At 46.2% G+C, this 21,613-nt stretch overlaps 1 protein-coding gene across 1 annotated transcript in view; it reads right to left on the bottom strand.

Annotated features, from left to right (window-relative positions):
- Positions 1 to 12,141, bottom strand: part of UBXN4 (UBX domain protein 4) — a 37,967-nt gene extending 25,826 nt beyond the window's left edge. The window contains exons 1-4 of the mRNA XM_089664774.1: positions 12,124 to 12,141; positions 8,094 to 8,212; positions 1,827 to 1,986; positions 1,614 to 1,722 (exon numbers count right to left, since the gene is read on the bottom strand). Of these exons, the coding sequence (XP_089520900.1) occupies positions 1,614 to 1,722; positions 1,827 to 1,986 (269 nt within the window). The 5' untranslated portion in view covers positions 8,094 to 8,212; positions 12,124 to 12,141. The remainder of the gene's footprint in view (positions 1 to 1,613; positions 1,723 to 1,826; positions 1,987 to 8,093; positions 8,213 to 12,123) is intronic.
- Between the last annotated feature and the right edge of the window lie 9,472 nt (positions 12,142 to 21,613).

Below are 21,613 nucleotides of genomic sequence, written 5' to 3'. Positions count from 1 at the left end.
CCTGTCTGCATTTTTACTGTTCTTTCTGCCTGGAAACTTAGAAAAGTCCATGGTGTCCAAAAAGTGTCCCTTTAGGTCAAAATCGGTGTTAGACCGGCTAGAGAACAGCGATAGTAAATCAGAACCACTTGCAGAATTGAGTGATAATGATTCGTGGGGGAAATTCGTCATCAGACACTGAAAACGATTTTGCGACTTTGCTCAGTGATGTGCGAACTTGGCGCTATATTTCAAATTTCAGTGTTTTTGGTTTGATTATATTATTGAATTAAATTTATTAATATTATATTATTATTTTTTATGATTATTTATTAAATTATAATTTATGATTTCGAGTTTCAAATTTTATCATATCCGGGATGTTTACTAGACTCTTGTTCGGACAGATTTCAGTGAGTTATTCCTAAATATTACAGCCTACAATAAAAAACTACATATTTCCATGCAAAATAATGGTACCGCTTTCAGCACCAAAAATCTGAAATAATCATACCGCCGAGGAGGTTAACGCCACCCTGAATTCGGTTCGTAAGATGTGATGCAATGTGCAGAATCAGATCGCATGGGTGTGAATAAAAAAAAGGATCCTGCACTATTTTGGTGCGGATGCAGTGCAATTTGAGCCATACAAAATGTACGGCTCAAGTTGCACCGCCCAGAAATCGCATTTGTGATTTGCACAGGAATGCGGTGCGGTTCCTGTGCGAATCACATGTGATGTGCCGCACCGCATCAGTGTGATGGGGAGGGTACAGCCTATGATTGACAACATAAGCTCTATTGAAGTGGGGGGGGGGGGGTTGCTTTCCTCCAATCAGCTCTCCTCACTGAGTGCAACTTCAGCTCCCCGCCCCCTGCTCTTCAGAGATGAGAGATCCTGTGTAAATTCTGAACTTTGAATGGATGTAGGGGACAGACAGCTGTAAACATATCTTTGAGGATATGGTATCTCTTGGCAAAGACAAGAGAAGGGTTCCAATTTATGCAGATTATGTGTGGACATCTACATGTATGCTGCGTAGCGCCACACTGTCTCCAGAACAGAAATCAATGTTAAAGTGGTCAGACATGAAATATGAACAAAGCATATCTCTCTATTGTGTGTACTTGTTGGAATCCAGAGTACTAAGTGTCATTTCTGTCTGCTGCCTCGTTCCTCTGCTATTAACATGAAATCACTAATGCGTTTTCCTGACACCAAGAGAAAAATGGTGATAGGGAGGGTACAGCCTATGATTGACAACATAAGCTCTGTTCCTGTGTGAAGGGGGGATGGGGTTGTTTTCCTCCAATCAGCTCTCCTCACAGGGTAACTTCAGCTCCCTGCGCTTAAGAGCTGAGAGATCCTGTGTAAATTCTGCACTTTGAATGGATGTAGGGGACAATCGGCTGTAAACAGGTACAACTTATGTAGGAGGATTTGTTCATCTCTGTGTATTACCTGAGGCCATCAGATCACTGGGTATATGGAAGGGTTTACAAGCACTTTAAATCAAAAGTTTTAGAGTTGTCACTGGAACAGTATGTGAGAAGTCTTCAAATGGGGACACCTGTTACAGTGACAACCTTCGAAGTAAGAGGATATCTCTCCAAATCAAGAGCATGGTGCTGACCTCTGCATTTTTTCTGTCATTTCCTCTCCAGGCTGGGGGTCTGGCATCTCACCATTCCCATCTTCTTGAAGTTCCTTTGTTTGCTCTGTGGGTGGATTTTCATCTTGCACTACAGAGATATCAGAGAGAACATAAATAAAAAAAATGAGAAAAAAAAAAAAAAAAAAAAGAAGAGCTCAGAATCAGAAAGGTTGAGTGCACGTTCCAACTGACCTGGGGTAGAAACTGAAGAATCGCTGGGGGTCTCCACTGATGGGGGCAGTACGTCCTCTGAAGGGCACTGTGGTACAGGGCAGGATTCAGCAGAGCAGGGCACCGGCGGGCTGGAGGATAGGTCCTGACTAGTCGATAACCTGTCATCTCCTGTGTGCATCTAAAGAAAAATGTAAAGATTGCCAGCAATAAGAACCTGGGACAGAACTTGATTTTTTGCTTTTCAAAGCTGACAGGTAAAATCCATAAACAGGTAAAGAAGCCCATAAAATACAGCTGTACATTCAGAGGGGCTTGTAATGTACATATGTAACTGTATATCTAGATCAGTGGGCTCCAAACTGTGGCACGGGGGCCAGATGCTTGCCTTTATCTGACCCTTGGGGTACTTTTCCTCTCACGGATATCAGGCATTGTTCCTCCCACTGACACCAAGGGTGGCGCACCGTTGCCCCCACTGACACCAAGGGTGGCGCACTTCTCCTCCCACTGACACCAATATGATGGAGCACTGCTCCTCCCACTGACACCAATATGATGGAGCACTGCTCCTCCCACTGACACCAAAATGATGGAGCACTGCTCCTCCCACTGACACCAAAATGATGGAGCACTGCTCCTCCCACTGACACCAATATGATGGAGCACTGCTCCTCCCACTGACACCAATATGATGGAGCACTGCTCCTCCCACTGACACCAATATGATGGAGCACTGCTCCTCCCACTGACACCAATATGATGGATCACTGCTCCTCCCACTGACACCAATATGATGGAGCACTGCTCCTCCCACTGACACCAATATGATGGAGCACTGCTCCTCCCACTGACACCAATATGATGGAGCACTGCTTCTCCCACTGACACCAATGATGGGGCACTGCTCCTCCCACTGACACCAATGATGGGGCACTGCTCCTCCCATTGACACCAATGATGGGGCACTGCTCCTCCCACTGACACAATTGATGGAGCACTGCTCCTCCCACTGACACAATTGATGGAGCACTGCTCCTCCCACTGACACAATTGATGGAGCACTGCTCCTCCCACTGACACAATTGATGGAGCACTGCTCCTCCCACTGACACCAATGATGGAGCACTGCTCCTCCCACTGACACCAATGATGGAGCACTGCTCCTCCCACTGACACCAATGATGGAGCACTGCTCCTCCCACTGACACCAATGATGGAGCACTGCTCCTCCCACTGACACCAATGATGGAGCACTGCTCCTCCCACTGACACCAATGATGGAGCACTGCTGCTCCCACTGACATCAATGATGGAGCACTGCTCCTCCCACTGACACCAATGATGGAGCACTGCTCCTCCCACTGACACCAATGATGGGGCATAGGTTAATCCTAATAACGCTAGTGCATTTTCTAATCACACTGGTCACAGCCACCCCCCCCTAATGTCTGAAGGACAGTAAACTGGCCCCATGTTTAGAATGTTTGGAGACCCCTGATCTAGATAAAACATATTTAGTACAATACTACAATGCAAGAACATTTACCTACGTTTTGCCACGTTGACCCTCCCCCCACCATGAGCCAAACCTTTAGGTACATCCAAACTCTGAAGAAGTTACTTGGGCTTCCCAGTCATGTGATCACTATTATAACGGTCACGTGATCAGAAGCCAATCCTATTGACTTTGGATTTTAAGCAGTGACTGGGAGCAGTTGCTGACAGCTTGGATGACAGTATTGGGAGAGCTCCCACCTCCCAGCACAAAACACTGACACTGCCTGTATACATACATGTGGAAGCAAAGCACAAAGCACACCGCCGTGTTGCCACATATATGGATGCAGCCGGGGTTAAGGTGTTAAAGAGGAACTAAACCCTTCTCTTCATTGCAGCCAAGGAAGCTGCCATCTTAGCATCTGTTTGATCTGCCATTGACATGGTGCTGCACGTGTGATCAGTCAGGACACCAAGCTTTTGATAACATAACTTGACGGTTTTTAGAAGAGCACAAGCAACTGTGACAGTTACAGTTTGGGGTTTAGTTTTAAAAGTGCAATACAATAAATAAAGAGCCAAAACTGCCAGAAAGCAGGCGAGCTCCTGACTTTCTGTGCTGCACATGAATCCGAGGCTGTGTCTTCAGTCATGCCAAATTCACCTGTGAACTACAGAATCCCTCCCCCAAGTTATGGAGATGACTTGCTATCTAAACCTGGAAAATGGCAGCGTATGGTGACAATGCTGTCCATTACTGCAGGCAGCAAGTGAGCATTTTCACATTAGGACAGGAATTGCATTACTTACAGGATCACCAAGTAAAATTAAAAGAATAAAAAGCCTGAAATAGGGCAGCACAGTGGCTAAATGGTTAGCACTTCCACCTGGCAGTACTGGGGTAGTTGGTTCGAATCCTAACCATGGCACCACCTGCCTGGAGCTTACATGTTCTCCCTGTGCCTGCGTGGGTTTCCTCCGGTTTCCTCCCACACTCCAAAGACATGCTGGTAGGTGAATTGGCTCCTGTCTAAATTATCCCTAGTATGTGTATGTATGAATGTGAGTTAGGGACCTTAGATTGTACGCCCCTTGAGGGTTAGGGACTGATGTGAATGTACAATATATATGTAAAGTGCTGTGTAAATTGATGGCGCTATATAAGTACCTGAAATAAATAAAATAACCTGTGTGTATCACTTTAACTAGCGCCCCATCATTGGATTTAATGGGAGGAATAGTACCCCATTGTTGCTATCAATGAGAAGATCCCAGCCATAGCACCACCTACCATGGGTTTGCATGTTCTCCCTGTGCCTGTGTGGGTTTCCTCCGGGTACTCCAGTTTCCTCCCACACTCCAAAGACATGCTGTTAGGTGAATTGGCTCCTGTCTAAATTGTCCCTAGTATGTGTATGTATGAATGTGAGTTAGGGACCTTAGATTGTACGCCCCTTGAGGGTTAGGGACTGATGTGAATGTACAATATTTGTATGTAAAGTGCTGCGTAAATTGACGGCGCTATATAAGTACCTGAAATAAATAAAATAGGAAAAACTAAAGCAGCCACCTCACCAAAGGTCTGGTAAACATTCTACACTTTTGTGTTTTGGTTTAAATACACTGAAACCTAGGACCCAGCAAACATATGCATCCATTAACAACTGAAAAGGTTAAAAAGTCAAGCTCCAGCTCTAATTGGTAAATGTACTGACAAGTCTGACTCCTGAGAACGGTCTCAGCCTTCGCTAGCATTACATATACCGTATTTTCCGGCGTATAAGACGACTTTTCAACCCATGAAAATCTTCTGAAAAGTCGGGGGTCGTCTTATACGCCGATATACGGCGAGCCAGTGTCAGGGCGGCACTTTTTCGAGGGGCGGCACGGCGCCGCCCCCCCCTCCTCCTCCAACGGACACTAAGTACAGGGGTGGGCAGAGGGGCTGCTGTACCTTACCTGGCTCCGGTCCCACGACGATCCAGTCCAAAAAGCGCGGCTGCTCCTTCTTTCAGTTCGGCCGCTCGATGGTCGCGTGGCCGCTCGGCTCCGCCTCCTCACCGGTGATTGGGCGCCAGCACTGGAAAGGCACACAGGCGACCAATCACCGGCGAGGAGGCGGAGCCGAGCGGCCCCGCGAAAATCGAGCGGCCGAACTGAAAGAAGGAGCAGCCGCTCCTCTCCCCCACTGACACCAACGATGAGGCACTGTTCTCTCCATTGATACCAATGCTGGGGCACTATTCCTCCCCCACTGACACCAATGATGGGGCACTATTCCTCCTCCCCACTGACACCAACGATGAGGCACTGTTCTCTCCATTGATACCAATGCTGGGGCACTATTCCTCCCCCACTGACACCACTGATGGGGCACTATTCCTCCTCCCCACTGACACCAACGATGGGGCACTATTCCTCCCCCACTGACACCAACGATGGGGCACTATTCCTCCTCCCCACTGACACCAACGATGGGGCACTATTCCTCCTCCCCACTGACACCAACGATGGGGCACTATTCCTCCCCCACTGACACCAACGATGGGGCACTATTCCTCCCCCCACTGACACCAACGATGGGGCACTATTCCTCCCCCCACTGACACCAATGATGGGGCACTATTCTCCCCACTGATACCAATGATGGGGCACTATTCCTTCCACTGACACCAACGATGGGGCACTATTCCTCCTCCCCACTGACACCAATGATGGGGCGCTATTCTCCCCACTGACACCAATGATGGGGCGCTATTCTCCCCACTGACACCAATGATGGGGCGCAATTCCTGCCACTGACACCAATGATGGGGCGCAATTCCTGCCACTGACACCAATGATGGGGCGCTATTCCTCCCACTGACACCAATGATGGGGCGCAATTCCTGCCACTGATACCAATGATGGGGCGCTATTCCTCCCACTGACACCAATGATGGGGTGCTATTCCTCCCACTGACACCAATGATGGAGCACTATTCCTCCCACTGACACTAATGATGGGACACTATTCCTCCCACTGACACCAATGATGGGGCACAATTTTTCCCACTGACACCAATGATGGGGCACTATTCCTCCCACTGACTAATGATGGGACACTATTCCTCACACACTGACACTAATGATGGGGCACCATCATTGGTGTCAGTGGGAGGAATAGTGTCCCATCGTTGGTATCAGTGGGAGGAGTAGTGCCCCATCATTGGTATCAGTGGGAGGAATCGTGCCCCATCATTGGAATACCATACTGAAATACCATACCATATTGAAATCAAATCTGATGTTTTTTCATTTTTATTTGGTGTGCGTTGGAAGAGGGGTAGTCTTATACGGCGAGTATAGCTCAAACCCTATATTTTAACAGGAAAAGTAGGGGCTCGTCTTATACGCCGGAAAATACGGTAATTGAATTGTAATGACATAACATAGAAAAGTGCCAGCAACTGCATTTAATATGATTTCATGATGCACTAATCCAAGATCAGGAGACAACTGTGAAAGCTTGTGGCAAAGTACATTAAAAGGAGCACAAAATGATGCATAAAATATCCAAGTCCATATTGCTCACAACAGTTTCTAGCTGAGTGTAAGCAACATTCAACACATCTGACTGCATTACGGCCTTCACTATCCTGTCCAGCTACGGGTTAACCATTGTGCTCAATAGCCATTAGTTAGGTACAGAAGGGAGTGGGTGAGGCACTGTTTGAGGAATCAAAATGGTATTTGCATTTGTCAAGAGGGTATCAGGAGGTGCGTTTTTCATCTTCATTTATTCATTCTTCGGGCAGCACAGAGGCTAAATGGTTAGCACTTCCGCCTGGCAGTACTGGGGTCGCTGGTCCGAATCCCAGCCACGGCACCTCCTGCTTGGAGTTTGCATGTTCTCCCTGTGCCTGCGTGGGTTTCCTCCGGGTACTCCGGTTTCCTCCCACACTCCAAAGACATGCTGGTAGGTGAATTGGCTCCTGTATAAATAGCCCTACTATATGTATGTATGAATGTGAGTTAGGGACCTCAGACCCCTAAGTGCACTTTTTGTGTGGTGTTTTTGCACTTGCACTTTTTTGTGAAACACTTACGGGTTTTTTCGTTGTAGTTTGCACGTTTGCGGACTTAAAAAAAAAAACCAAAAAAAAAAAAAACTGTATGTATGAATGCGAGTTAGGGACCTTAGATTGTACACCCCTTGAGGGTTAGGGACTGATGTGAATGTACAATATATATGTAAAGTGCTGTGTAAATTGACAGCACTATATAAGTACCTGAAATAAATAAATACATTTATTCCATTGGTTTGGCAGGGTTGGGGGGGGGGGGTGTAGCAAAGTAGATAAGAGGACTTATGTTTTTTTATGCAGGCCATAGACGGGTCATTTATCAGTTGAAATTTCGTCCGCATGAAAAAAAATCGGCTAATAATCACGCTGTTAGTGGGGCCAGCCCGTCGGGCGTTTTTCGTGGATCTTCTCATTTATTTTTATCGGTCATGTTGGAAAATCCATGAAAAACAGACGTTTTTCGTGGACATTGGTGGCAGCATCGCTGCCAGCAACCACCGATTTTTCATTTATAAACGACCCGTCTATGGCCTGCCTTAGTGCAAGGTTAAATTTAAAGTCCATGGGTAAAGATCGGGTTAAAAGAAGAAGTGACAATGTCAAAGATATAAATAAACATCATGCAATCTGTGAAGAACAAATGGCTTTGCGCCCTTGGCACCGATTCTTGGCTGCTCTACATCAGAGCACAGAACAAATAGACAGCCAACAACCACAGCACCTGTTTAACTTTGGTGATCTTTCCTATGAGCTCTTCTGCGGAGATACTACCAGCGATGACCTCCAGTGGGATTCCATTGTCCCCGATGAAGAAGCTGGAGGGGACACATACCACAGGATCTACAGGAAGGCTTGTCAAGGAGAAATCACGTGATCAGAGGCTGTGCATACAGGATGTACAAAATCCTTTCTGATCCCATTTACCAATGTCTTAAATGACTCTCTTCTAGGATAGCAGCCAAAGATCTACTCGGCTGCCCTTACTGCAGTCACGGCATGCCAACGCTCAGCCCTAATCCAGCCTTAACGTGGTTCTAAAGGCTTTTTACCTTCAAGCATTCTATGATTATGAGTGCATTGTAAGTGCTTATACCAGGGGTGTCCAAACTATGACCCTCCACCTGTTGAAGTACTACAAGTCCCATCATGCCTCTGCCTCTGGGTGTCTTGCCTGTGGATGTCAGTCTTGCAATGCCTCATGGGACTTGCAGTTCCTCAACACCTGGAGGGCCATAGTTAGGACACCCCTGGCTTATACCAATGAATTTCATTGGTATAAGCAAGCATTTTTACTGAATGAAACCGATTCAGTCAGTAGTTTTTGTTGTAATCAGCTGTGATTGGCCACAGCCGATCACATGATACAGATGAGCTATGATTGACCATGTCTGCACATGTGACCAATCACAGCTAGCAGCACAGTTGTAAGCAACGAATGGCATGAAAGGAAGCTATTCATTGTTTACAACTGTCATGTGATCTGCTGTGATTGGTCACAGCAATCACATGACAGTGGTAGCGGGGCCGGTGTAGTGATCTGTCATCGGCCGTGTCCGGTGGACAGATCGCGCCCGAGGACGTCACATGATGTCCTCCCAGGATAATAGGGATCCTGCTCGGCTGTCATCATACAATAGGCTGGGTGGGAAGGAGGTAAATATTTATGTTTTGCAATATTTAAAACTTACATTTATTTTTGGAAGCGAATACTGCACAAGAAGGAAGACAGCAATATTGTGAAACTACGACAACAGTCTAGTGTGCCGTCATCCACAGAACCATCTCCCTCCGGTGACATGTTACAATTTATTGTCATTCCTGAGCTCAGAGTACATTTCCACGCGGATACATTGTATACTTTTCACTTCCTGGCCAGTGCGGAGTTCCTCTCATTGCCATTTTGTACACTGCTAAGATACCGCCAGCAAACACCAGGCGATAAACAACAAATGCGCTGCTTTATTAGCGAAGTGACTATAATGATTTATTTTTTGTGGCATTTATCTATTTTAACAAAATGTACGGTATTTGCGTCACATTCAATATTTTAACTTTGATGAACTGACTTCTATTACCTCATGCGAGAATTAAATAACAAAAATAATAATAATAAAAAAAAAAAAAAGTCACATGACATGACCTTTCACTAACACCGCCATCAACTGCCACTAAACTGCATCAAGCCCTGATCTAGGTAAAGTGGATGTAAAGGATTAAGTTTATTTACCATCATGCATTCTTTGCATAAAGGTAAAAAAAAAAAACCCTTCAGTATACAGCTTCCCCCCACCCCAGTCCCCCCTTATACTTGAGCCCGATCTTGACCCAGCGATGTGCACAAGAGCCTTGGCTCTCTGAGGACTCTTCCTCCTCATTGGCTGAGACAGCATTGACAGTTACTGGCTCCAGTTCCGGTCAATCACAGCCAGTGAGCTAACAAGAAAGAGGGGGTGGGGGTGGTTCCGAGCCGTGTGTGAATGGATATGCAGAGCAGTGGCTCAGGAGCGAGCCTGCTTGGGTGCCTCCATAGCAGGCTGCTTGCTCTTGGAGGAGGGAGGGGCCAAGAGTGCTGGGGAGGGACCAAAGAAGAGGAGCATTGGGGCTGCTCTGTGCAAAACCACTGCACAGAGCAGGTAAGTATGACATGGTTTTTTTTTCTTGGCTCCGAGAAAGAGGTTGTGTCCTCGAAACGCGTTAGCCAGTTGGTCATCCAGGGTTCCATCGTATGGACTCAGATGTTGTTTGGATCATACATCTTGTTCAGTTTGACATGCCTGTGTTATGTCCATTGTGAGTATGATACCTATTTGTTTCTTCAATAAAATTATTTTAAACGATAGTGCACTAGGTCGGTGCGCCATTTTTCTGTTTCTCCATTTGTATCCAGTGTATTTGGACCACCCCGGTCTGTTGAGGGCAGCAAGCAGTGCATATTCCAGAAAATTCCAGAACATTCCTATTGGGTCTACTGAGTCCTTTCCTAGCGCAGGAGTAAAGTGTTTGTTGTGATGGTTTTTTATTCACCTTTATTCCTTTTTTTCCCCCTAGCAGAGCGCTTTTTTTTGCACACACTTTTCCCCTACATTGTATATTTTCCTCCTTGCTAGTGGAGAAATAACACAGTGACAGGCTATAGAGCAATTGATCACTGTGATGGCCAATCCAGAGCTAGTCCTTCCGGTTTCTGATCATAATACAAGACCCAGGCCTGCCATGTGATCAAATGCGTTTCCAGCACAGAGGAATACATATGTGGTGCCCAGGAACAAAGACATTTTCCTGTAGGTCAGAAGAGAAGAAAAATGGAGTGTATCCAGGTGTCAGATCACTTCCAAAAACAATATTAATATTTTGGTGCCACATCGTAATTAAACTGTAGGTACCACAGGATCACGAAGGTGGCAATATAGTTGTATGTCAACATACATTAAACATATAACAACATGTCAACATACATTAAACATACAACATGTCAACATACATTAAATACTGTATTAAATGTTTTTCTACAACTGCCTAGAGTCCATTTTTTTTTTTTAAGTGGTGACATGCTTGGTATTGTCCTCAAATGACAGAATAAATACAGATAAACAGCAGGTTCAACTGACAGGAGATGACGCAAGAAAATAAGAATGCATAAAATAAGTAGAGCTTGAAAATAACATCTGTGATCAGCGGATACATCTAAAGAAAAAAAAAACAAACACATACATGTACAAACAGAGCGAAGGTCAGAGACATCCACATGTCTGGAAGAGTGTCCATAAAGTGCCGGTCATGAATGTTCGAATTCTGAGCTGAACTCAGGCTTATTAAAAGTCCAACATAAATCAGCTTCTCAACCTTTTTGCCCCCAAAAGGAAACTTTATATAAACGGAGCCCTGCATTGAAAGCAACTTGGTGTCATGCATAATAAATAATATGACATCCCCTAGAGCAGGGGTCTCCAAACTTTTCAAAGGGCCAGGTTACTGTCCTTCTGACTTTAGGGGGGGCCAGATTGTGGCCAGTAGGGGTAGAAAATGTCCTGGGAGCAGCGTCAGTGGGAGGAATAGGGCCCCGTCGTTGGCGTCAGTGGGAGGAATAGGGCCCCGTCGTTGGCGTCAGTGGGAGGAATAGGGCCCCGTCGTTGGCGTCAGTGGGAGGAATAGGGCCCCGTCGTTGGCGTCAGTGGGAGGAATAGGGCCCCGTCGTTGGCGTCAGTGGGAGGAATAGGGCCCCGTCGTTGGCGTCAGTGGGAGGAATAGGGCCCCGTCACTGTTATCAGTGGGAGGAATAGGGCCCCGTCACTGGTATCAGTGGGAGGAATAGTGCCCCGTCATCGGTATCAGTGGGAGGAATAGGGCCCCATCATTGGTATCAATGAGAGGAATAGGGCCCCATCATTGGTATCAGTGGGAGGAATAGTGCCCCGTCATTGGTATCAGTGGGAGGAATAGGGCCCCGTCATTGGTATCAGTGGGAGGAATAGTGTCCCATCAGTGGAAGAAATGGTGCACCATTGTTGGTGTCTGTAGGAGGAATACATCTGGCCCTCGGGTTGCAGTTTGGAGACCCCTGCCTTAGAGTATTTGACACCCAGGGTGGATTTTTGCCCCCCCCTCCATAGTTACCAGAGGGAGCAACAACTGAATTATATAGCAGTTTTCGGAAAAAACAAAAGTAAAAATAGAATTCAAAAAGGGTAATTTTTCAGTATACATTTTTTATTATAAAAAAAAAAAAAAAAAAGTTTCCAGTAAAAGGATACAGATCTGGGAGAACTGAAGGCAGGTCTCACTGTAAGGAAGAAAATAAAACAAATATATTATATACAACCACAATCATATTCACACCACTCAGTACAGTCTACAGAAAATGTTGTTTTGGTCTGGAAATACAGCTAATGTCTGGAGTACTAGATTACTACTACCTTCTGCTCTCTAGTTCCCGTGTCACCGCCTCCCATTCTCGCCTCCAGGACTTCTCCGGAGCTTCTCCTAGCCTATGGAACTCCCTATCCCAATCTGTCTGGCTATCTCCTAATCGATCCACCTTTCGATGATCCCTGAAAACCTCTCTCTTTAAAGAAGTCTATCCTGCGTCTACCTTGTAAACTGCCATTTATTTCCTCCATCAGCTCATCCCCCCCACAGCTATAACCTTTTGTATCACTGAACCCTTCCTCCTAGATTGTAAGCTCTGATGATCAGGGCCCTCTGTTTCCTCTTGTACCAAATTGTATTGTAACTGGAATGTCTGCCTTCATTTTGTAAAGCGCTGAGCAAACAGTTGTCGCTATATAAATTCTGTATATTAAATAATAGTAATAAATACAAAGCTGAAAGTTAAATATATTTACATTTTGTTTCCCGTTTCTTCCTTTCTGCTCCTCACAATGAAAAAGGTTTAAATAAAACCTTCCTATACTTTATTTTAGTGATATTATTACTGGGTCTCTGTGCTTTCTATACAATACAGGCAGATCAGGACTGGTGGGAGGGGCTGACAGGGTGCTGTGGATAGCTTTCTGAAAACATCCTAGCACCCTCTTATAAGAATATCACATCACACTACTCCTCTCGAGAATCCTCAGCCCTGATGCAAGCAATGGCGAGGCTCACGGGAGGATGAATTCACACTGGAACAGTGAGCTTCTGGATCGCTTTACTGCACGAGCGGCTGTCCAGTGCGATGCACGGTTCAGCTCATCACACAGCTCCTTTTTTTGGTTTTGTACAAACTTTATGCAAACTGTACAAAACGTACACTTAATTTATGGCGATGTACAGCAGCAGGCTGCGCTGCAGTGCTGTACAGTGCCATGCAATTCGTCACACTGCAATAAAAAGCAGCATGTCTGCATCTTATCACAGCACGCTTCAGGCTGTGTTGCAGTGTGAATGGGACACACAGGAAACAACTGTCTCCTGTGTGTCCTTGCGGCTACAATGCAGTAAAAAGCCCATCACTGCACAGTTTGAATTCAGTCTGAAAGGGTAGGACAGGGGCTGAACTTTCTTGTACTGCTTCAGCCTGCCACAGCCATCAATAATATTAGCGGGCACCCAGGTAAATATGGAGGCATTACCGGGCACTCAAATATTGAGGCTGCCACTGCTGACTTCCTTCTGAAATTGCTAGTTGCCTGGCTGTCCTAATTATTCAACATCTTTAGCAATTTAGGAATCACAGATATGGAACAGGAAGACAAAGCAGAACTTCTGAAATCAGACTTTGCTCAGATTTTTCCTTCCATGTCAATGGCTTAAAGCAGGGGTCCTCAAACTACGGCCCGCCAAAGACGTTTATCCAGCCTGCCGGGAAAAAAAAAACCCAGCGCCTGCCGGCAAATAGCTAGGCAGCTTGCTGGGTCCTTGGCCATGAGGACTCAGTGATCGGCAGCCTGGAAGCCCAGGATTTTACCTGCTGCAGCCAGAGGAGCAACAGGAGAGGAGGAGCGCACACCAGGTACAGTGCATTGCGGTGGCCAGTGCACTGCAGTGTCCAGTGCACTGGCCACGCGGCCCGTGCACTGGCCACGCGGCCCGTGCACTGGCCACGCGGCCCGTGCACTGGCCACGCGGCCCGTGCACTGCAGTGTCCAGTCCACTGGCCACGCGGCCCGTGCACTGCAGTGTCCAGTGCACTGCAGTGTCCAGTGCACTGGCCACGCGGCCCGTGCACTGCAGTGTCCCGTGCACTGGCCACGCGGCCCGTGCACTGCAGTGTCCCGTGCACTGGCCACGCGGCCCGTGCACTGCAGTGTCCCGTGCACTGGCCACGCGGCCCGTGCACTGCAGTGTCCCGTGCACTGGCCACGCGGCCCGTGCACTGCAGTGTCCCGTGCACTGGCCACGCGGCCCGTGCACTGCAGTGTCCCGTGCACTGGCCACGCGGCCCGTGCACTGCAGTGTCCCGTGCACTGGCCACGCGGCCCGTGCACTGCAGTGTCCCGTGCACTGCAGTGTCCCGTGCACTGCAGTGTCCCGTGCACTGCAGTGTCCCGTGCACTGCAGTGTCCCGTGCACTGCAGTGTCCCGTGCACTGCAGTGTCCCGTGCACTAGAGTACAGTGCATTGCAGTGTCCAGTGCACTAGAGTACAGTGCATTGCAGTGTCCAGTGTGCATTGCAGTGTCCAGTGCACTAGAGTACAGTGCATTGCAGTGTCCAGTGTGCATTGCAGTGTCCAGTGCACTAGAGTACAGTGCATTGCAGTGTCCAGTGTGCATTGCAGTGTCCAGTGCACTAGAGTACAGTGCATTGCAGTGTCCAGTGTGCATTGCAGTGTCCAGTGCACTAGAGTACAGTGCATTGCAGTGTCCAGTGTGCATTGCAGTGTCCAGTGCACTAGAGTACAGTGCATTGCAGTGTCCAGTGTCAGTGTCCAGTCCATTGCAGTGTGCATTGCCGTGTCCAGTGTGCATTGCCGTGTCCAGTGCGGTAGAGTACAGTGCATTTTTGTGTGCAGTGTGTCAGAGTCCAGTGTGTATTGGAGTCCAATGCGTTACAGTGCATTTTAAATATTGTACAGTGCAGTGCCCAGTGCAGTGCCCAGTGTGCATTGCAGTGTCCAGTGCACTAGAGTACAGTGCATTGCAGTGTCAGTGTCCAGTCCATTGCAGTGTGCATTGCCGTGTCCAGTGCATTGCCGTGTCCAGTGCGGTAGAGTACACTGCATTGCGGTGTCCAGTGTGTCAGCGTACAGTGCATTTTTTGTGTGCAGTGTGTCACAGAGTCCAGTGTGTATTGGAGTCCAATGCGTTACAGTGCATTTTAAATATTGTATTTTTTCCTGTTTTTTTGCACTACAAATAAGATATGTGCGGTGTGCAGTGCACTGCAGTGTCCAGGGCACTGCAGTGTCCAGGGCACTGCAGTGTCCAGGGCAGTGTGCATTGTCAGTGTCCAGTGCATTGCAGTGTCCATTGCACTAGAGTACAGTGCATTGCTGTGTCCAGTGTGCATTGCCGTGTCCAGTGTGTCAGTGTCCAGTGCATTTTTGTGTGCAGTGTGTCACAGAGTCCAGTGTGTATTGGAGTCCAATGCGTTACAGTGCATTTTAAATATCTTATTTGTAGTGCAAAAAAACAGGAAAAAATACAATATTTAAAATGCACTGTAACGCATTGGACTCCAATACACACTGGACTCTGTGACACACTGCACACAAAAATGCACTGGACACTGCAATGCACTGGACACTGACACACTGGACACCGCAATGCACTGGACACCGCAATGCACTGGACACCGCACATATCTTATTTGTAGTGCAAAAAAACAGGAAAAAATACAATATGTGCAGTGTCCAGTGCACTAGAGTACAGTGCATTGCAGTGTCCAGTGCACTAGAGTACAGTGCATTGCAGTGTGCATTGCAGTGTCCAGTGCATTGCAGTGTCCAGTGCACTAGAGTACAGTGCATTGCAGTGTGCATTGCAGTGTCCAGTGCACTAGAGTACAGTGCATTGCCGTGCGCAGTGTGCCTTGCCGTGCGCAGTGTGCCTTGCCGTGCCCAGTGTGCATTGCCGTGCCCAGTGTGCATTGCCGTGCCCAGTGTGCATTGCCGTGCCCAGTGTGCATTGCCGTGCCCAGTGTGCATTGCCGTGCCCAGTGCATTGCCGTGCCCAGTGCATTGCCGTGCCCAGTGCATTGCCGTGCCCAGTGCACAGTGCATTGCCGTGCCCAGTGCATTGCCGTGCCCAGTGCACAGTGCATTGCCGTGCCCAGTGCGGTAGAGTACAGTGCATTGCGGTGTCCAGTGTGTCAGTGTACAGTGCATTTTTGTGTGCAGTGTGTCACAGAGTCCAGTGTGTATGAGTTCCATGCGTTACAGTGCATTTTAAATATTGTATTTTTTCCTGTTTTTTGCACTACAAATAAGATATTTGCGGTGTGCAAAGGAATTTGTTCATATTTTTTTTTCAAACTATAGTCCGGCCCCCCAGCAGTGTGAAGGTCTGTGAACCGACACCCTGTTTAAACAGTTTGAGGACCCCTGGTTTAACACATTGAAGCCAGAGACAGCCAGGCAACTAGCATTTGAAGAAGGCAGTCACCATAAGCAGCACACATATTTCCTCCAGTACAGGCTTCCTTTAAAAGCAGGATGAGCCACACCAATTACACGCGGTATCTGCTACAGTACATCAGCCATTCCAGCTTCAGCAGCTGAAACAATATGTTTCTATTTAGAGATCCAAATTACTCTGCCATTATTACACATACCTGCAGTCTAACAGACCCCTGATGTCCCCCTAAGGAGGACCTGTCACCTGCCCATGTCAGCACAGAGGGGGCTTGTTAGCCTCAATGTTATAGCAATACAGCTAAAGTTGTTCTAAAGCAGCGGTTCTCAACCAGGGGGTCGCGACCCCTTTGGGGGTCGAACGACCATTTCCCAGGGGTCGCCTAAGACCATCGAAAAACACATATTTCCGATGGTCTTAGGAACCGAGACGCCGCTCCTGTCTCCGGCGATGTGTGGGCGGGATGATATGCTGGCGGATGATATGCTGCCCCTGTCACCGCCTCCTCGCCGCTGATTGGCCACCGGAACTGTAGCTCATACAGGCGGCCAATCACCGGCGAGAAGGTGGAGCTTGGAGAGGAGGAGCCGAGCGGCAGCGCGCGGAGATCGAAGAAGATCGAGGGAGCTTGAGGAACGAGTGAAGAGAGAGGCCAGAGAAGGAAGACAGCTGACAGGTAAGTGCAAATTTTGCTGCTGCAGCCAGGTATGCAGGCTGTAGATGGGAGAGGGAGAGAGCGAGCCCAGGCTGGAGCAGGGGTCAGCAAGGTAAGTATCATTGGTGTCAGTGGGAGGGATAGTGCCCCATCATTTGTGTCACTGACACCAACGATGGGGCACTATTCCTCCCCCCACTGACACCAACGATGGGGCACTATTCCTCCCCCCACTGACACCAACGATGGGGCACTATTCCTCCCCCCACTGACACCAACGATGGGGCACTATTCCTCCCCCCACTGACACCAACGATGGGGCACTATTCCTCCCCCCACTGACACCAACGATGGGGCACTATTCCTCCCCCCACTGACACCAACGATGGGGCACTATTCCTCCCCCCACTGACACCAACGATGGGGCACTATTCCTCCCCCCACTGACACCAACGATGGGGCACTATTCCTCCCCCCACTGACACCAACGATGGGGCACTATTCCTCCCCCCACTGACACCAACGGGCACTATTCCTCCCCCCACTGACACCAACGATGGGGCACTATTCCTCCCCCCACTGACACCAACGATGGGGCACTATTCCTCCCCCACTGACACCAACGATGGGGCACTATTCCTCCCCCCACTGACACCAACGATGGGGCACTATTCCTCCCCCCACTGACACCCACAATGGGGCACTATTCCTCCCCCCACTGACACCCACAATGGGGCACTATTCCTCCCCCCACTGACACCCACAATGGGGCACTATTCCTCCCACTGACACCCACGATGGGGCACTATTCCTCCCACTGACACCAATGATGGGGCACTATTCCTCCCACTGACACCAATGATGGGGCACTATTCCTCCCACTGACACCAATGATGGGGCACTATTCCTCCCACTGACACCAATGATGGGGCACTATTCCTCCCACTGACACCCACAATGGGGCACTATTCCTCCCACTGACACCCACAATGGGGCACTATTCCTCCCACTGACACCAATGATGGGACACTATTCCTCCCACTGACACCAATGGTGGGGCACTATTCCTCCCACTGATACCAACGATGGGACACTATTCATCCCACTGACATCAGTGATGTGGCGCTAGTCCTCCCACTGCAAAATTACAGTTATGAAGTAGCAACGAAAATAATTTTATGGTTGGGGGTCACCACAACATGAGGAACTGTATTAAGGGGTCGCGGCATTAGAAAGGTTGAGAACCACTGCTCTAAAGGCTGAAGTTTTTTTTTACCTTCATGCATTCTATGCATGAAGAAAAAAAAAAAAAAAAAAAAAAAAAAAACCCACAAAACATTTTATATACAGCTACCCCCCCCCCCCCCCCATGCTTACCTGAACCCCATCGCAATCCAGTACTGTGCCCTGGCATTGTCCCTCCTCACTGCACAGATTGACAGTAGTGGGAGCCATTGGCTCCAGCTGCTGTCAGCCAAATTCTGTGATGAGGGAGTGAGGGGCAGGTTTGAGCTGCCCTGTCTGTGTCAAAGGATGCAGACAAGGCAGCTCAGGAGTGAGCCCACACAAGTGCCCCCAAAGGAAGCAGTTTCCTATAGGGGCACTTGCTGAAGAGAAGGAGCACCGACAGGGGACCCAAGATGAAGAGCATTAGGGTTCCTCTGTGCAAAACCATTGCACAGAGCAGGTAAATATAATGTGCATTATTTTAAAGGAAAAAGAGGAATCTTTAATGTTACTTTAAATCAGGGTGGATAAAAATCAATGATTAAAAAAAATAAATAAAATCGGATTTTTTTTTAATTTAAATCAGATTTTTTTAAAATAAAATGCTTTTTGAGGAAAATATATTACCATCTAAAGGTTATTCCATCATGAAATAAAGATTCGTTTTTTATTTATGTAGAATAAGGCTGTATATGTTTAATTTTTTTGGTAAATAAATTCCATGAATCCATTCACAATGTCATGCTCTTCCAGAGGTTTTTGTAAGATTATTGGGCAGTTTCTCTCCCTACAAGATATTATCACAGATGTTTGGTTTACTTTTGCAGTTCTCAAAACTGAATTTGACTCAGCGGAGATCACATGCCTCTTCTTCACAGCAAAAATGTTATAACATGAACAGAGTTAAGAAAAAGACCTTCATCCTAACTTCTACAAACCTATGAATACAGAATCAACCCCTTCACTGCTAAGTTTCAAGAAGTTCAGTGAATAGAATAGAAACAATATTTTTCTGATTGTTTGGAGTGGAATAGATCTGCACAAGAAAGTGAAACTAAGTGTGAGGAGGAAGGGGCTGACAGTCTACGTTTCTTTCAAATATATATATTTTGTTTAGCCAAATTAGTTACCAAACATGGATGTTTAAGCGAATCACATATGCTGGAATGTTTATTGTTTCAGTTGAATAAATCTATTTAAATTGTTATTATTAAGATAATGATTATTCTTCTCCTTCCTAAGTACAACAGAAAAGTTGTCCAAATATGAATGATTAACCTATTAAACTGGGGATAAAAAAACTAATATGAAAAGTTGTTATTCTAAAAATCTTCATCTACTTGCATATTAAAGTTATACCAGCAAGAATTAGTCTTTATGTAGAAAACTAGGATTTATATCAAGCCTGACTAGCGAGTTAAATCAGTTTGATTTAAATCAAATCCACCCTGCTTTAAATTGTAAAAAAAAGGAAGAAAAAGAAATTTTTTTTTTTTAAAGTACTCCCTACACATATGCAAATATTCCAATGGGGCGCGAATGTTTATGTCAACAGTGACAACATCACGTGTGAGGTATTGCCCTGAACGTCAAAGCAAGAGCAATAATTCTAAGGCCATCACTCACAGTTAACTCTAAATTGACAAACTGTATTAGCTTTTAAAGCACCGCATATGAAAATTTTTTTGTAGTTTTTGAATTTTTCGAGCAAAATATTAAATATTGGCATGTCCGATTTCTATTCTGTTGGTATTCTACTCAATTCAACCCAATATTATTTATTTTAGAGAAAAAAAACTATATAAATTAAAAAAAAAAAAAAAAAAAAAAAAACAATTATATATAAAATATATGCAAATATCATGCGACACAAAAAAATTGCAATTTCCACTATTGTGTTCTGCAGGGCTTCTGCTTTCAGAAAATGCATCATAAATCAGACATGTTCACAAGGTGCAAAGAGGATACAGAGACTCTGCCACCAACATGCTATGCTGCAGACTAAAGACAATGCAGGGAATCTGGACTAGGAACATTTACAGAAACCAGCCACCTTGCTACGCTCAGCAACATTTTGGTGGAAATCCTACAGCAAAATCATCACTTCTGGAAGTGTCGGATAGGAAACATTCCAGGGGCTTTCCATACTCTTTACCCAAAACTCCTGAAGTGTCAGTTTTGCAGCAGGATTGCCACCAAGATGTTGCTGAGCAGAGCAAGGTGGCTGGTTTTGGTATCATACAGGAAAATGGAGTCCACCAGTGCAATGAAGGGGAAAAAAATAAAAAACACGTTTTACCTGTAGTACTACATTAACCACTTGAGTGCCAGAAGATTTTACCCCTTCATGACCAGTACATTTTTTGCTATTTGGCACTATGCTACTTTAACTGGCAATTGCGCGATCATGCAACACTGTACCCAAATGAAAATTCTATTTTTTTTCCCCTCACACAGAGCTTTTTTTTGGTGGAATTTGATCACCACTGGGTTATTTTTTATTATATAAAAAGATAAAAAAAAAAAAAAAAAAAAAAAGGATCCAAATAAAAAAAAATACAATTTCTTCATAAACAATAGCCAAAATGTATTCTGCTACATGTCTTTGTTAAAAAAAAGTCCAAATAAGTGTATGTTGATTGGCTTGCGTGAATGTTATAGCGTCTACAAACTATGGTATATATACTGGAATTTTTATTTTTTTTTGAATACTACTAATGGTGGTGATCAGCAACTTATAGTGGACTGTGATAGTGCGGTGGGCAATCAGACACTAACACTGGGTTGGAACTAACTGCCACCGACATCACCAGTGACATTAATACAGTAATATTATACACAGTCACTGTACTATGGGGCGATTGGGAAGGGGTTAACATCTTGGGTAATTCAAGGGGTTAAATGTGTGCCTAATATATATAATATGTGCTGATTTTTACAAAATATCTATTTCCCAGGATGAGGAAAGGACTCAGGTGTTGAAATCCCTCCCACAAGTATCTTTATCCCCCTCACAACGCCTGGCTCAGCTGTTTATTATTCATAGGGCGCACTATACCCCACAATAACTATATTCCTAGTGGAGGATAGAATCTCCATTATGCTCTAGATGTAATTTAGTCGCAGGTACACTTATCCATATGTTGTGGCACCGCCCTAAACTCCACCGTTACCGGTCCTCTGTATTTAACACCCTTAACTCAATCTGTTCCGTGAAGGTACAGAATACGGATGAATCCCAAAGTTGCAATCCTGAGCATAATTCCAGAGGACACCCTTCACGCTGAGATGCAATTATTATGGACCAGATCCCTATATTTAGCCTGTAAACGTATCCTTTAAAAGT

This window comes from Staurois parvus, unplaced genomic scaffold, assembly GCF_062004578.1.
Source record: "Staurois parvus isolate SC_StPar_1 unplaced genomic scaffold, SC_StPar_1.0 ptg002034l, whole genome shotgun sequence".
Classification (NCBI taxonomy): domain Eukaryota; kingdom Metazoa; phylum Chordata; class Amphibia; order Anura; family Ranidae; genus Staurois; species Staurois parvus.
Note: the sequence above shows the minus strand (reverse complement) of the source record. Positions and strands in the feature narration are given on the sequence as shown.